The 17,796-nt window shown below is 37.7% G+C and overlaps 1 protein-coding gene across 1 annotated transcript in view; it reads left to right on the top strand.

Annotated features, from left to right (window-relative positions):
• The window catches only part of LOC149799986 (sucrase-isomaltase, intestinal-like), a 45,175-nt gene that overhangs the window by 12,445 nt on the left and 14,934 nt on the right, over nt 1-17,796 (top strand). The window contains exons 4-13 of the mRNA XM_089959516.1: nt 417-585; nt 2,016-2,112; nt 3,017-3,135; nt 4,254-4,379; nt 5,048-5,179; nt 5,850-5,984; nt 13,268-13,387; nt 14,114-14,213; nt 16,019-16,136; nt 17,384-17,520. Of these exons, the coding sequence (XP_089815642.1) occupies nt 417-585; nt 2,016-2,112; nt 3,017-3,135; nt 4,254-4,379; nt 5,048-5,179; nt 5,850-5,984; nt 13,268-13,387; nt 14,114-14,213; nt 16,019-16,136; nt 17,384-17,520 (1,253 nt within the window). The remainder of the gene's footprint in view (nt 1-416; nt 586-2,015; nt 2,113-3,016; nt 3,136-4,253; nt 4,380-5,047; nt 5,180-5,849; nt 5,985-13,267; nt 13,388-14,113; nt 14,214-16,018; nt 16,137-17,383; nt 17,521-17,796) is intronic.

Below are 17,796 nucleotides of genomic sequence, written 5' to 3'. Positions count from 1 at the left end.
AATTATTATTATTATTATTATTATTATTATTATTATTATTAATATAGCATTTTAGTCGGTATTTATTTCGGGTAAACGAATTTAATGAATTCAGTATAAATAGTTTTAAAAGTCATGTGACAGAACTGAAAGGAATATTAATAGTTTTCAAAGTCATGTGACAGGTATGAATCTGCACAATTGATTTTACAGCTAATGAAATGTTAGGATCATGTGATCTAAACCCGCTTAAGAACGACTAGATGAAGATTATATATCATATGTACGCTTCTTTTTATCGTACCAGATATGTGAACGACTGAAAAATGATGAGACGTGAATTTTATCTTGTTACTGTAATTTTCAAGTGAAGTGTAACAATGGAGAACCTTCAGATTAATTCTTTTAAATTATTCATGTCATTTATTTCTACATAGCTTCAATACAACGCTTCCAGGACTGGTATTTTCTGAACAATTTATGCAGCTAACAACAAAGCTACCAACCGACGTCATTTACGGCTTTGGAGAACACCGACATAATCAGCTGAAACATGACATGAACTGGAGAACTTGGTCTATATTTACTCGAGACGTGGCGCCAGTTGTACGTAGACGTTCGTTCTCTCTCTCTCTCTCTCTCTCTCTCTCTCTCTCTCTCTTACCAACAGACATACAGATGGATATACAGAAGACGGACACACAAACAAACAAAAAGACTAACACTTACCATTTTAGTCCCGAACTGTAAACAAACTATGTAAATCATTTTTGTGTGAAAGATACAAGCATATTTAGGCGCCCCAGGTGGCACAGAGACACTTGCACATTTCACCTGTTCACTTTAATTATATTCTAAACTCGACCAATGTGGTTATGTCAGCAAGCTTGCCAGGAACTTGTCGCGGGTGGATGGTTCTTCACGAGACATTTCTCTACCAAACACAACGTATAACCTTTCATGTCCTGAAAAATGGCGTTAAACCCACACAAAAAGAAAAACGTATTTTGTTCCCTTTGAGAACCTCAGTGGTTTAGTACCTAGTTGTTTAATGACAGTGTGAAGCCACTACTTAAAATATATCATTTGGTGTATCATAAGATAAAATCTCTCCAGTATTTACACACGAGAAGTATTATACACCAAAATTAAACCATTAATCAAATTTTTATATGACTAAATTCACTGTTCAGCACATCACCCGCACCATCCTCTTCACAAATTCTACTCATGTTTAACCGTATTCGTAGACAGACCATCGATTTTAGAGTGCAGTAAGCTTGGGACGAATGATCATAACCATGTTGAAATAAATGATATTTGTTACTGTTTGCAAACCATCTCCTTTCCCCTATCTGACTATAAAGCAAGTCTGATTCAGCACACAAATCACAAAGAGCTATAAATAATAATAAAAATAATAAAAATAATACAAATATTAAATGGTAGGGGAGATAACTTCGTATAGATGTGAACGGCGTCTAATTAAATTTATCCCGCAAAAGATAACTTTCCATGTCTGAAAACTAGTTGTTGTTGTTGTTGTTGTAGGGATTAACGCCATTTTTCAGCAAACGATAGGCTATATATGGCGGCCAGTATTAATGTGGAGGAAGAACCCAACAAAACCCGGAAAGAACCACCGACCCTCGAGAAGCTACTGACAAGCTTTCTCGCATACCCACATTGGCCGAACCCGAGACTCGAACCTACGCAGACAGAGGTGAGACAGCAGTGATCCATTAATACTGGCCGCTTTAGACCACTCGACCAGCCCCCACCCCCCGTCTGAAAAGTAACTTTGTTACCGTTTATTTGTTCTAGCTTACAAAGTGGTACTTTGTCTTGCTGCAAGTATCACTTCTCGAGGCAGATACAAGCCATCATCGCATGGCGTGATGCGCTCTTGTATTTCCTTGTGTGAAAATATAACGTTATAAAAGTTCAAGAATGAAAACAATTTATAATATTTTGCCAGTAATATCTATATGTCACACTTACGTTTATGAATAAAGCGATATATTTACTTCTTTCAGAACGATTGGAATTTATACGGTGCTCAGCCTATGTACATGAACTTAGAAAAAGACGGCAAGGCAAATGTTGTGTTCTTGAAAAACAGCAATGCAATGGGTAAAGTTATGCCATTTGATAAGATGTATACATATATATTAATTTAGGATCTTTATTATGATCTTGAAAAAATTGTCATAATACGAAAAAATTATGTTTATTTAATAACAAAGCTTGAAGTTGATTACTCAACGCCTCGCTCTGTCAATTAATCCAAAACAAATCGTAGTGTTTCGTTATTGTTAACATGTTTTCTTCTTAATGTAGCTATTTGTTCTTAAATATTTTTAACTGTAATGCGTTATCCGAATGGGTCAGAATATTTCACTATTTTTGCCTGATTGTATGCATTAAACGTGTTCCAGCGCAATTATATATATATATATATATATATATATATATATATATATATATATATATAGAGAGAGAGAGAGAGAGAGAGAGAGAGAGAGAGAGAGAGAGAATTAAAAATTTACACCTGGCAGAATGGAAAGTACTATCCCTCGATTCCTAGAGAAGAATGCTTGATAGTAGTAGGCAGAATTAACATTTTAATACAAATAATGCTATCATACAGGTTAGAGAATTTGTAATTCGTACTCTACGGAGATTCGAATCCAGGTCCGCGGGTAAGCGGCTCCCATCCCCTTGCCTGCACGGTGTTATATCCACTCGTGCGTAGCAGACACATTCGTGTGACGACCAAGTAATTAATTCTCAGGTATATAAACGCACACAGCCTGAAACATGAAAGCAGTTTTAAATAGCCTGTGTTTCTTTGCGTTTTCTTCTGTTTATGGGAACCTAACAAATTATTGGATGGAGATTTATGACTCATAACATATACGTTCCCAAATGTCAAACCTGTTGGACAGTTCTAAATCATTTGCTTTTAAATTTGCTCCGTTTCTTAAGCTATCAAAGTTTTGATTTTCAATGGAAAAATGCATGATCGAATTTTCAGAAGTGACGCTGCAGCCATCGCCCTACCCTGCTATCACCTATCGAGTTATAGGAGGGATTCTTGACTTTTATATTTTTCTGGGTTCATCACCTGCTGACGCCCTACAGCAATACACAAAGGTATGTAAATGTAACACTTCTCGTATAAGCGGGCTATCACGAAAAAACCTGTACCAAGCTATAACAAGTTATACCGGTATTACGGCTCGTCTCTGCTTCTTACTGTATATCTGACACTGCTGAAGGAATTTGCTTTCTAAGGCGGGACTGATTTCTGCATCGTTTTTTTTTTTTTTCACCTTTTGCATTTGCAAACGCTGTGAAACAATATAATAAGGTGTACACATCTCAATGTCATTGTAATAGTTCTTAGCGCAGTGTCACCTACCCAATCACATCAGAAATGATATTTTTTTTTTGGATGCAGGCTTACATTTATAACCATATAAATGTAGTGACTGTTTATTCTAAGTATTTTATTTGCGTGTAGCCAAAAGTTAGAAATACGGTTTGCATTCTAAAGTCCGATTTCAATCTGATATCGGAAACGCTGATAGAATTTAGATCTGATAGGCATCTTTAAAAAATCGTTTGATATTTGGAATGTTTGTCGATTTAGTTTAGGACACTTTCAGATAAAGCTTTGCATTTCGTGTCAGGGTGAGTTATCGTTAGTAGAAATATGTTCCAAAAGACCTTTCTCTTTTTCATCAGCATCAAAGCTAAAATTTGGCTTGTAAATAGACAGAACAATGTAGTACGTAACATTGTAACGATGCTTGTCAGATCTACCTATCTGCGTTTAAATCATGATTTTACACAGGTTGGCTCTAGAACAAACTCGATTCAAATTTCTGAAGTCTGACTGGACATTGATTTATCATTGGCCAATCAAATATAAGAATATTTAGCGTTTCTGAAAATAACGTTTAAAGCCTCGTTTCCAAAACTTCGCAAAAGTCGCACATCTTCAAGCGAGAAAGGTCAAATATCTGTAAATAGAATAATGTTAATGTAGATCGCTATAGATTTCATTCGTTATTCCAAGACATGTCACCTAAGCTTTATTTTTGCGGAATATTTATAATTTTTACGACGAATTTCTTGAAACAAAATCACTTTTATGTTTAAATATTGCTGACCGGTTAATAATACTCTCTGTTCCCTTGTTGCAACATTCATTTGTAAACCTTAAAGTACAAATACTTTCGGACAGCAACATATATTTATAATTAAAGGCCATTGGACGTTCCATGATGCCGCCATATTGGTCCCTAGGATTCCAGCTGTGTCGATGGCACTATGGCAACCTGAGTCACATGCGAGAAGTGTGGGACAGAACTAGGCGGGCTAATATACCTCAGGTGACCATCTTCGTCAAACGTTTTAAGCTGACCTTATCATGTTATGTTTATTGGTGATTAAGGATAAAAATCAATTATTCTGTGAAGACAAATTTACAGGAAATGATATTTGGAATTAAGATAAAAATTTAAAACCTCTGAGCAGAATCGTATACATTGAATCAATATCATCAGTAGCAACACACACACACACACACACATATATACAGAGAGAGACAGACAGACAGACAGGAAGACAGAGAAAATATACACAAAACAGAATGCAAAGTACTTTCCCTCGATTCTACAGGAGAATGCTTGATAATACTAAGTATTATTATTATTTAATACGAATAATACTATCATACAGGTTAGATAATTTTTGTTTTGTACTATATGTTGATACGATCGAACTCAGGTGCGGGTAAACGGCACCCATCGCCTTGCCTCTCTCTATATGCCAGTCTACATATAATCACATTTTCAGTATATTGTTACAAAAACAAATTAAACCTGCTTGTTATGAAACTAATTATGCATGTACCTATTTTGCACAACCCTCACGAGTTTTGATTCTGAATTCCGTTTCGCCTGCTGGCATTACTGCATTCACTGGTTAACAAACCCATGATGAGCAGCAATGAAATATAATTTGCTACATATTATTTTATTTAATTTTTTTTTTGCAGGATGTACAGTGGGGAGATATCGACACCATGTACGATAAATTGATCTTCACTGTCGACAAGCAACAGTACAAGGGTTTGCCGCAATTTGTAAATGAGCTTCACGAGCATGGTCAAAAATTTATAGTTATTGTGGCGAGTATATTTTTCTTTCTTTTTTAATAATAAATGAAATACCAGAATGTGATTCCATTTCTTTGACCAGACAAAAGTAATTGTGGTCCTTATGCAATATATTTAGAAGCTCATTGAGAGACTCGAATCGTAAGTCTTTTGCCATGCAGGAAGTCGAACAAAGAGAAATGCATAGCGTACAGTTTTATAAATGTTAAAGATTATACATATCTCAGATAATATGATAAATGTTACACTATGATATAATCAAGATAAATCCCTAACACATTTAAACTAAATTCATGAATTTATTAGTTGGTTACTCATGTTGAGTATAAACATCTAAATTTGAACTGCGCAATACGGATTCAAATGTACGGATTCAAATGTACATAAAAGACCATGCGTTTCCAAAATTGTTTATTTTACTTAAAATAACATGCTCCAACTTCTCCGACTTTCTTTCCATTTGGTTTATCGTCACATTCTAGGTCGGACATGATTATTTCTACTCACAATTATGTTAGCTTTAATGTTCATTAAATTCATGGAGATAAATACGTGCACGTTTTACACAACACTTACAATAAATACATCCTTAAGAAAGATATAAAAAATTCCCCAATATGCTTCGTAAAATTCAAATTAAGTTCATTGTTTCTTCAGTGCGGCGTCTTTTATTTTTCTGTAGGATCCAGGCATAGGTAAAGAAAGAGAAAAACTGCAAAATGCTAGTATCACTAGTCCAGGATACAATATGTATGAAGATGGAGAAAACCAGGACGTATACGTAAAGGACGCAAACGGAAGTATATTAATCGGAAAGGTATTTTTTTTTTCTTTCTTCTTTTTATCTATATTAGTATTTGCAATAATTGCATTTGGAGACGATATTAAACTTAAAATGACATAAATAACTTGATCTTGGATAGCAAGATAAAAACAAAACGAAAGCAATGAATTTACCTCCAAAATATAACTAAATTTCTTTTCAGTCTATTACAACACTTACATAAATGTTCCTTGATTAACGATCCAAGAATGCTTATATCAACTTTATATAAGCTGCCAGGGAAAAAAAAGGTCGTGTTTCTCGAAGTAGTTTGTCTGTTTTAGCCCCCGCCTGACACTTAGCTCCTACATTTGGTTCCCAGCAGCAGAGATGCTGTGAAGAAGGCTTGTCATGGCCTTCCAGGGGCACCGAGTGGCCGAGTGGTCTAAAGCGTTCTTCGTTACGAATCAATGCCATCTCACCTGTCTGCGTGGGTTCGAGTTTCAGATTCGGCCAACGTGGGTATGTGAGAAAGCTTGCCCGTAGCTTCTCGTGGGTCGGTGGTTCTTTCAGGGGTTTTCCCGGATTCTTCCTCCACCATTAATACTCGCCGCCATGTATAGCCTATCGTGTGCTGAAAAATGGAGTTAAACCCTACAGCAACATCAGCAACATGGCCGTCCACTGCAGCCAAGGAGATCTAAAGCAGTGACGATTCATCCTACCAGGCTCATTAGGCCGAGAAAGTGGAACTGCTCCTGTGCAACGATTTGTCCACTTTAAAATCTTTTTAAAGCACATATTTTCTGTGCAATCTTTTTTTCCTTCAGCAAGCCATGTGGCGATGTCATTATTTAACGATAGGTCGAGATCACCACTGGCAGTCGTAGTTACAGTCCTGCAAGCAGGTGACACTTTAACTAGTGCTCGCTCGTCTTCGTATTCAGGGTAACAGGCGTTTGGCAGTATCCACGACAACTGAGCAGCCTCTTTAGCACAGCACTGCCCACCCTCATATGAGAGTGTGGACTAGAAAAGGTGCCCAAAAATACTGCCTGCACTACTGTATATGCATAGCATACCGCGGTTGGTAGATTATTCCAAAGTAGGTCAAGAAACAACTACAAAGAAATACCAAAAATAGTTTCTTCTCAGAACCTGGAATATCCGAACACTTTTTGACTGGGACGCCACCACAATACCTGAAGAAGGATATTCCCTATCTCAATGGAACTGGTTTCGCTGTCGCTGTCGCTTTGACATGACAGCTATAAGAGTACTTGTGCTCGCAGATGAGGGTATACTGAAAGAAGCCAAAGGAGGATGCGCTTTTTCTGGAAGGAAAAGCTCGAGCCGAGGCAAGGCTACGCGGAGTGGGGCTTGTTATCAGAACTAGTCTGATGAAGGACATCCTTACCCTCCCAGATGGCGTCAACTAGCGCCTCAAGAATGTGCGCTTCTCTCAGAACAGGTCACCTGGAAGAAAGAAAGAAGCAAATCTATGAGGACTGGGGACTTAGAGCAGTTTATTAAGTCTACACCCACCAATGACACTGTTTATCCTGAGATAATGTCAATGTCAGAGTTGGAACAGCCAACGGCGACTGGACGAGAGTTCTTGACCCACACTGTATGAGGAAGCTGAACAAGAACGGTTTGCTGCTCTTGATCAAATGTCCTTAGCACATGATGTGTATCACTAAAACGGCATTCTGGCACGCTGACATGTACAAAATTACCAGTATGTATCCGAGGTTCAGAAAGTTGCAACTGATATACTGTCATTGTCAGACAGAGGGAGCTACAGGACGTCAGAATCACACGTTCATGTTGTGTGCTGAATGTGGGACAGACCATAGTCTGGTAAGATAATTGCTTAACATAAGCATTGTTCCCACTCGGTGCAAGCATCCGAAGACCGCCAGGGCATCGTTTAACACAGCGAAACTAATTTTTTTAAATTAAAAAACACTCTAAGAGAATCTCAAGTCTCGAATACCTTGGTTTATATCACCTCTGAGAAGTGTTGCCGAAGACACGCGTACATCAGGACTGGTTTTTTGAAAATAAGGAACATATCACTCAGTTCATCTAGGATAATTACAAAGCATATGCAGAATGGCTAAATAACCCACTTTCCATGACCAAGGCAGACTAGTTCAAACTCCTCAAGGTACAGGCCCAGAAAGAACTGAAAGAGATGGAAGAAAAGTGATGGGTCAAGAAGGCTGAAAAAGTACCGCACTATGCTGACACTTACAACTCCAAAGTTTTCTGTTCATTGAAAACTGTTGATGTCCCTTCAAGAATAAAATCCACCCCTTAACTTTCAGCTGATGGATGGACACTGATCAAAGATTTTAAAAAAGCTGTGACATTGCTGGGCTGAGTACATCAGCGGGCTGCTAAACATTTCATCATCTGACAAAATCACAGCTCTCGAACAGATCCGCCACGAGTCAGTCTGATAGAAATTCGATCTGCCACCTTCGACTGACACCAGATGAACTCAGACAGAGCTCCAAAAAAGGATGGGATCTCTGTGGAAGTTTACAAAGCAGCAGGACCCGGTGAGATCGAAGTTTTCCGGGGTATACTCCAGAGCCTATGTGAACATGAAACGATGCGATAAGACTTATTTGATGTGATATTTTCCTTCTTCGAGAATAATGGTAGCAAAGCTGACAGCGGCAACTACAGTGGCATCTCCATCCTCTACAATACTCTAAGATGTTTGCCCGAGTCCTCTTAAACCGACCAATAGCTGTGTCAGAAGCTAACATGCCTGAGGCTTAGTACTGTTGCAGTCCAGCACGCAGTACGATTGACTTGGTCTTCGCTGTTAGGCTGGTCCAGAATAAACGCTTTGATCAAATCTTGGACCTATACTCTGTCTTCATTAACCTTACCGCAACCATTGATACAGACAGTAGAGTAGTTCTCTGTTCTGTATAAGCAAGTAAAGGCTGCCTGTGTAACTTCGCCCAGACTTTGTATAGCGCCTAATCTTTAGAAGCTCTAAGCGCTTTACATCATTAGACAACACCTATAACATAAACATATATAATGATATGATTACAAAAACACCTATAAGATAAAAAAAGAACATAATAATAATATTAAAAAATTAAACACCATGAAATTAGAAAAACATTAAAAAATAAAAAACATGTTGAGAATATTTCAGGTAGGAAACATTATTAGGTTTAAGTTTGTTCTTGCAGTCGAAATATGCGAGCTTTGAGAGCCCTCTTGAATGTGATCACTGTGTCTCTGTGTCTAAGATCAGTGGGCAATTCATTCCACGTTGCTGGGCCCTAGTATGCAAAAGAACGCTGTCCATATGACTGTTTTCATAGTGGGAATAATGACTATACGATTGGCAGAAGAGGAGCGTAAGTATCTTGCTGGTGTGTACATATGGTAGAGGTCGGATAGGTATGTTGGACCAGATTCTGACAGTGAAACGTAGTACAGAGAACAAATTTTGTGTTTGATTCTGGATCGAATGGATAGCCAGTGTAGGGTACAGAGCAGCGGGGAGGTGTGCTCTGATCGTGGTACTCTAACTATAATCCGAGCAACTGTGTTTTGAACTTTTTGAAGTTTCTGGAGTAGATATTGAGACAGTATTGAGTTACAATAGTCCAGTCAAGAAAGTACTAATGAACACACAAGAGTTTTAGTGACATCAACTGAAAGATATTTGCGAATTGAGCTGATGCGTCTCAGCTCAAGATATGCAACCCTGCATATGTTCATGACATGTTCATGACATGTTGTTGCATAGTGAGAGTACTGTCCAGAGTAACACCTAGGTTTCGTACTGATTGTGCTAATTTAATGTTGGCGTTGCTGATATTTATTGTTTGAGGTAAAGGATGTCTTTTTGTTGTAATCAGAATGGCCTCAGTTTTATCATCATTCATCTGCAGCTTGTTAGATGTCATCCACGATTTCACATCAGAAATGCACCTCTCCACACCTTGGATGATAGCATCAACTTCATTTGGGTGGCTAGATTTGTATATTTGGGTGTCATCAGCGTACAATTGGTGAGAGACTGGATGATGATCTATGACACTTGAGAGCGACTGAGTGTACATAATGAGTGTACATAATGAAGAGAACAGGTCCAAGAACAGACCCCAGTGGAACACCACAACATAGATCAACTGGGCTGGAGTGTATTCCATTTGCAGATACAATTTGTGTCATGTTGACCAAGTAGGACTTGAACCACAGTAAGGCTGTATCATGAATGCCAAATACATGCTGGAGACGGTGAAGTAATATATAATGGTCTATTGTGTCACATGCTGCATACAAATCAAGAGGGTGAAGACCGTAATCTTTCCGCTATCCAAAGCAGAGATAATGTCATTAACTACTTTTAGAAAAGTAGTTTCAGTATTGTGGCAAGGGCGATATGCAGATTGTACATTGCTAAAAAGACTGTTTGAATTTAGATGAGATACAAGCTGCGATAGAACCCTTTCTAAGATTTTTTATATGAATGGGAGATTAGAAACTGGGCGGTAGTTCTTTAAATCGTTGTTGTCTAGTGTTGGTTTCTTCAACAGAGGCTTTACAATGGCAGTTTTGAAAAATGATGGGAATTCCCCGGATGAGAGAGAGGTATTAATAACATCAGTTAGTGAAGGCAATACTGGATCTAAGCACTCAAGCAGCAGTGATGTTGGAATTGGATCAAGTTCGCATGACTTTGATGCACTCTTCATCACGATTGTACGTACGAAATCCATAGAGACAGGTTCAAATCCTGCTAACGGTTACCGCTCAAATTCTGTATCTCAAATGTATGGTGACGACGAGTCAATTGAAATTGTGGTGTCAAGCTTATCTCTAAAGGTTTGTACTTTGTCATGGAAGAAATTTGCAAACATGTCCGGAAGGTCGACTGGAGAGAAGGTAGTTGGATGTGGTGTTGACTTGTTCCTTGACATTAGCTTGTTAGTAATCTCGAAGAGCTCTTTGCAGCTGGAACTTTGCATGATCTTAGTAGTGTAGTGGTATGATTTCGGAGATCATCCGGTTCTTCCATGATCATCCGGTTCTTCCTCAAATGGCGACCCATCTAAACCCATTGGGATCTCGATCGCGGTGAAACATGGATATGTACTCGCAACGGTCCTCTTCAATCTCTTCTTTACCTGTGTCCACAATCACATCGTCCATGATCTTCAAGAGCGAGTGTATATCAGACACAGGCTTAATGGTTCACTCTTCGAATGGCTACGATTCACAACAACAATGAAGACGCTTGAAGTTCTCATCTTGGAAGCTCTGTTTGTTGACCTACTGTGACCTCGTGGCACACAAGACAAGAGATATTCAGACAATGCTCAACAAATTTTCCGAAGAATTCTAACTATTCGGCCTCACATTTAGCCTTCGCAAGACTATGGTTAATGTTCCAGCCAGCCACAAACACCAGTGTGCTATAACCAGTCATCACCATTTACGTCACTCAGCTGAAGATTGTGCACACCTCAGATGCATATGTAGTGTTATCTCCAACTATGATTCGCTTGATAAGATCTCTGCAAAGATCAGTAAAATAGGTCAGTCAACCTCGAAATAATGCATAAAGCCAAGATAACAACTATCGAGACAATGTTGTTCAAGGCCTGACTTCCCCGCTCACGCCACGCCATCAGAATGGATGGCAATCACTTGCCGAAGTATATCTTCTTTGGGGACGTATACATAGCCGACGAAACCAAGGCCGACAAAGCAAGCGCTACAAAAATACCACGACAGACAACCTAAACTGGTGCGGCCTCAAATCATCGGAGATAATAAAGAATACCACAGGACGGAAGCGGCTGGCGTGCCCTCACATGCAAAGCGTCAAATGACCGTGAAAATGAACGCCGGAGCCAGATGGAGGCAGCCCGATGTAGCCTCTACACATTACAGTCAGTCCCAATAACTACTACGGACCTCCACTGTTCTACCTGTCATGAACTATACCAGTCAAAACTGGGACTGCAAAGCCGTCTCCATCCACATGGACATTTGCACGGAATGTGTCCTCTTTGGACTTAAAGGACTACCAAGATATTTCTTCTTCTTCTTCTTCTTCTTCTTCTTCTTCTTTTCTTCTTCTTATTATTATATAGGTTCTTTGGTATCGAGGTATTTTTGTGCATAGTGCCACCTGTCGTGTACTTATCCTATCTACAACACATGACCAAAATTTACTAGGTCTGCATCACTAGCCGATTTCCGAAATATCTCGCTATTGTTGGCGAGCACACTATTTTAACATTGCACCCGTGAATAACACTGTTTGCAAAAATGGTCTTTCCCCATGTTCTCAAACAGATTATGTGTCTTCTTAAAATCGATATGTCTGTAGCAAACAGATTGACAGATTGTGTTCTCATAATGTTCAAAGCTATTAAGCAACAGTCAGCTCGCATACATACCGTGCTTGTCAGGAACCAAGAGATTGAATGTATGTTATGTTAGCATATAACTGTTAAAATGAATCTTTCTCTTACTCGCCGATCGATAAATTTAAGACTCGTGATCCTATAGCACTACTGTATATGTGTGAGTATGTCACTCTCTCTCTCTCTTTATATATATATATATATATATATATATATATATATATATATATATATATATATATATATATATATATATATATATATATATATATATATATATATATATATAATGTGTGTGTTTGTGCGTGTGTAGCAAGAGAGTCAGATACAGATTTATTCTGTTTTAGGTTTTAGTACCATCAAGGAAACACATCCTGAGACAGATGTCAATGAAATTTTGTAGGCATATTTGTACCTATATGTAGGTAGTTGACTTAGATTCTCTGATCTCCACAGCAATTTTCCATTTTGTTAAACATTTTTTTTAATACTTTTCGACGGCAGACATGTTAGCCTGATTTTGTTTTAAAAACATAAAAATGCGCTCATTTCGGTAAGCAAATTAAATTTATTACGCATGTTTGTGTGAATATATAGACGGCCTGAGCAAATCTTCATGCCCTAGTAGTATATTGTAAAATGTTCTAGTTTTTCTTACCTGAATCTCTTAGCTTGCAGTAGGGGCAAACATCAGTAGAAACACAGGTTTGCGAAAGATTAATTCACACTACTCCATAAAAATCAAAAGTGTCTACTAATATATATATATATATATATATATATATATATATATGAAATTTGTACATTACAACACTAGACGCATGTTATTCCTTTCTCTCCATTCTTTGACAAATTTCTCTACCCCAGGATATTAAATGCATTTTGTAAACTACAGAATGCTGTTTCTATTTACAGGTATGGCCTGGTTTAGTCGGATACCCGGATTTTACTAACAATAATACACTTCACTGGTGGAAAAAATGGATACGTTACTACCGGGAAAATGAGAACGTATCTGTTGATGGATTATGGATAGTAAGTTTACACAGTCAATCACAATAGATTTCATTATAAACATCCATTTTACGAGTTATGTATTTATTGAAGAAAAAAATTTGTTTAAAATCAGTAAGATAATTCAGTGACTCAATCATTTCGTTCAATAATTTATAAGTGTTAACCTTTTATGCTTATGATATAAATTCTACAAAATTAAACCATAAGTTTATCGACGCTCTAAAGAACTGCAACAGTTGCATTGAAAGTCACGTCCGAAAAACATCTAATCTGAATCGTTTTCTGATGTTGTTCCAGCCAATCAAAATTTCCTTTTCAAACCATGGGGGAGGTGGTGTTGGTACCCGCGACTTGCTTGATATTTTCCTTCCAATAAATAGAGTAAAACATATTCACAGTTCGAAATCTGAAAGCAACCTATTTTGTTAAAGGTTCATTTAGACCTAACCTTCGGTGCGAGTGTCAGGTTTCTTACAGGATACACAGACGAAGAACAATTATCAGAATGTACTCGAATTTCCGCTTCAGAATTTTCACTGAGGCAATATTTCTGTACGAATGCCGCCTATACCATGTCTTATTTTCCATATAGCTGATGAAAGGGTCAGACTTTTAATCTCAGCTACAGTTTCTACATTTGTTTTAAACTTTATATTTGGCAAATTTGCATACATACAGACACAAACACGGACAGAAAGAACGATAGACAGATATATTGAAAGAGATGTAATCTTTCTTTATCAGGACATGAATGAGGTGTCCAATTTCATTTACGGACAACTTTTTGAGAATGGAACTGAAGGATGTGATAGGAACAAATGGAACTATCCCCCATACGTACCTAGTAAGTAAAGATGCATTGTCACACAACAGATATACTAGCCAAATTCTTATACTCCTTGTGAGAGAGGTCTTTTCCAAGGTGAACGTAAATAATACCATTAGATTCTGAAGGCGATGTTTTCACTATTGATGGATTTTCCTTGCCTATCAAAGTAAAAATGCCATATTACCTCGTGAGAATTATTTCATGGAATAATAGGAAGAATTAAATAATGATAAAGAAATGTTCTATGGTTGTTAATTCATATAGATAAGGGAAGCGTTGTTTGAGATATCTAACTTTTTCAACATGTATCTCGTGAAATCTCTCTGTAATCTCCGAATGCTTTATAGTGCCTGCTAATCAGTAGCGAAGCAACCGCCTAAGCAACCCCGACAATAATAATAATAATAAAAGAACATTAATATCTTTTTTAACGAGGATAACCGATTTGGTCATGAAAGAATAGTCTGCCATATGGTCACCAATTTGTTTTAACAGATTATGGTACATGGAGTGGACGGCAGGCAGGCCTAGTATGGGCCCAAAATGTCCAGCAAATGGCTTTTTATTGGGCTGGAGGGTGGGCATAATTAAGTTTCTCGGGGGGGGGGGGAGCAGAATTTCTGGCTACGCCACTGCTGCTAATAGATAAAAAAAGAAACAGTAAGAAAGATGTTTCAGTGTTTAAACATACATTTTAGGCATTACGAAAGATCGGTAATAACCATACAAGATACTAAGACTAAAGAGAATAGATAAAAAAAAAACTTTGTTAGTCTTATATTGTCAGCATAAATTTGCATGGCAGCTTTAGGTACATTGATTAGAGTGGCGGTGTTGTGATCAAAGATTTGAATCTTACACGGATGGCTATGTACAAACCTTTGGCGGGAAGTGAGGAGCAGTTTCAATCCGCAAATTTTAAATTCTTTCCATGAGTACTCTGGCAAACATTTGCACATCGTAAACCATGCACAAGCAATATTCTTGCATGATCGGTCGCTGGTCACATAAGTTATATATAAAATGCAGAAACAGAAATATATTATAGAGGACGCAGAAAACAACAAATACATACGCACCAGGCTCAATTGTGAAATTTAGCTAACATAGACAGAACAAATTCATTTCTCAAACCAGCTAAAACCAGGCAGTTTCGATCATGTAAGAATGAGCTATCACACGCATGTCATAATTTTCCGGCTAATTACAGACTTTCAGTGGCTTTTTTGAATTTCTGTGGAAATGGGACTTGTGTGCTTCTCAGCAAATGCTAAAATATTTTACCAAATTATTTATTTTTGTTCTATGTACACTAAAATATTTTATTATATCACTATCGATGCGTTTCGTATCGGTCTTATAAAACAAGTAATTCTTCATTTTATGACTTGACTCAAGTTCATAAAACTTTAAAAACAGATATACAAACTTTACTTTAAATCCAAACATCCTTGGACCAAAGTTTTGTTCTTTGTGTATTGTTCTTGGTTTCTATTTTGCGGGGGGGGGGGGGGGGGGGTAAAGCTGCAAATTCTGAAAACTTTGTCTTGTCTTATGCGATGGTGTGATTACCAGATTCTGTGTTTCGAGTAAAGTTAGATCATTCACTTCAAATATTTTATGAAATCCCAGCAAGAAATAACAATCGGTACATGTCCACACCTCTCTCTCTCTCTCTCTCTCGTGATGAAAGCTGCTAGAGCATAGTTTCTCACTGACGTATTTTCTCAAAGTATGCTTTTCGCTGTGTTTTGATTTTTCTGAGAACTTTAAATCTTTCTTGATATTTTCTTCTCAATTCATCCTATTTCATATTTCAGATATTTTAGATGGAAAGTTGTTTGCAAAGACAATCTGTATGGATGCCAAACAAAAATGGGGACGCCATTACGACGTCCACAATCTCTATGCACACAGTATGGCCATCACAACCTATCGGTATGCATTACAATTTGTTTGATCAAGGAACGACCGTTTAAATGTATATCGATTTCGGCAATTCAGGCTATATTGGCATAAAAAAGGGACCGAAGAAATAGTATATTTTGGACAGCGAAAACACTCATGGAAGGATATTTACATATTAGCGATCGAACCCTTGAACTGGGAAATAATAATCTATTGGCAAACCATTGCAATAGCAACGTCCATTCTACCTTAACTTCAGTGGTTACAGCAGATTCTAAAATTACCTGTCATGAAAAAGGAAATTAGCTCCATTTCCAGATTGTATTTTGTAGCCACCTGAGACTGGTCTTTAGTTGCACCTTGATATTGGGCTTTTGTCGAAACCTGAGAATGACCTTTGTTTGCCAACTGAATTTTGGGTGCCACCTGAGAATGGTCTTTGCTAGCAACTTGATATTGATCATCGAAAGATACAGCTTCTCACATTAAGTAACTCCCTGTCATTATCAGTTGATAGTACAGAACAATTATTTCAGTCGCTAGGATTTTAACCGATTGTTTAATCCCTTTAATACATCATGCTCCGCTCTCATGGCCCATCACAGCCAAAGTGTAATGGAATCCTTTGTATCCAGAAAAGGAATGTCTGATCTCGAGAGTGGCATTTTCCTATCCAATGCCGATGCATAATAAAACATTTTTGATTCGCATTCATGAACGAAAAATCTAGTATCGATTTAAAACTCTTGTGAGTACTCATCCAGCTTCTAAAACACAACAGCACCCATTTAAAGGTAAGGTTTTTAATAAATTATTTGGTGAAAACTTTAAATGAAATTTAAACACGCCAGTGTTCAACGTTGAGACCACTTAGATAATGGCAACACACGGTGTTCAGACTGTCCACTGCAGCCATGCGCAATGATATAAATGTGAATAGATCCCAAATAAGTCCACTCTTGCCCGAAAGATTAATCGGGACACACGACAATAAAGGTTATATAGTCTTTGTGTCACCTTTAATTTAAAATTAAGTTACGCTTCTTAAATAATAATGGCAATATAAATTTAAGACAAAGTGTCAAAATAACAGCTACAACAGTGTCTTCTCTACTTTAAATCGGACTGCAGATAGTTTTGCAGAATACATAACTTCGACCGCTGCTCGTTTTAGTAAGTAAACACGTTGCACTGAATGTTTATCTTGACTATTATGAAAGATAGATTTAGTGACGAAGGAAATCGGAAAGATTTTGCAAGTTTGTGTAACCTTTCAGGGCCCTCGTAAATATTTTCCCTGGAAAACGTCCGATGGTTGTGACTCGGTCAAATTTCGCAGGAACCAACAAATGGTCGTTCCACTGGACTGGAGATAACCAAAGCCAGTGGCCAAACTTAGCCTGGTCAATTACTGGTGAGTGTCTAAATTTGTAATTGTGCGTGTCTGTAAACACTCTCTCTCTCTGTCTCTGTCTCTGTCTGTCTCTGTCTCTCTCTCTCTCTCTCTCTCTCTATATATATATATATATATATATATATATATAGTGACAGATAGAAAAACGGACGGACGGACATAAGACAGACGGACGGACGGACAGATGGATATACAATGCCTTTGCGCCACTTAAGACCCCGGAAACAAACTTTCAAAGTTAAAGACGGGACCCACCACCCAGTAGTTATAATTTTA

Source organism: Sinohyriopsis cumingii, chromosome 5, assembly GCF_028554795.1.
Source record: "Sinohyriopsis cumingii isolate HCF-2022 chromosome 5, ASM2855479v2, whole genome shotgun sequence".
Taxonomy (NCBI): Eukaryota; Metazoa; Mollusca; class Bivalvia; order Unionida; family Unionidae; genus Sinohyriopsis; species Sinohyriopsis cumingii.
This window is presented reverse-complemented; position numbering and strand designations above follow the sequence as displayed.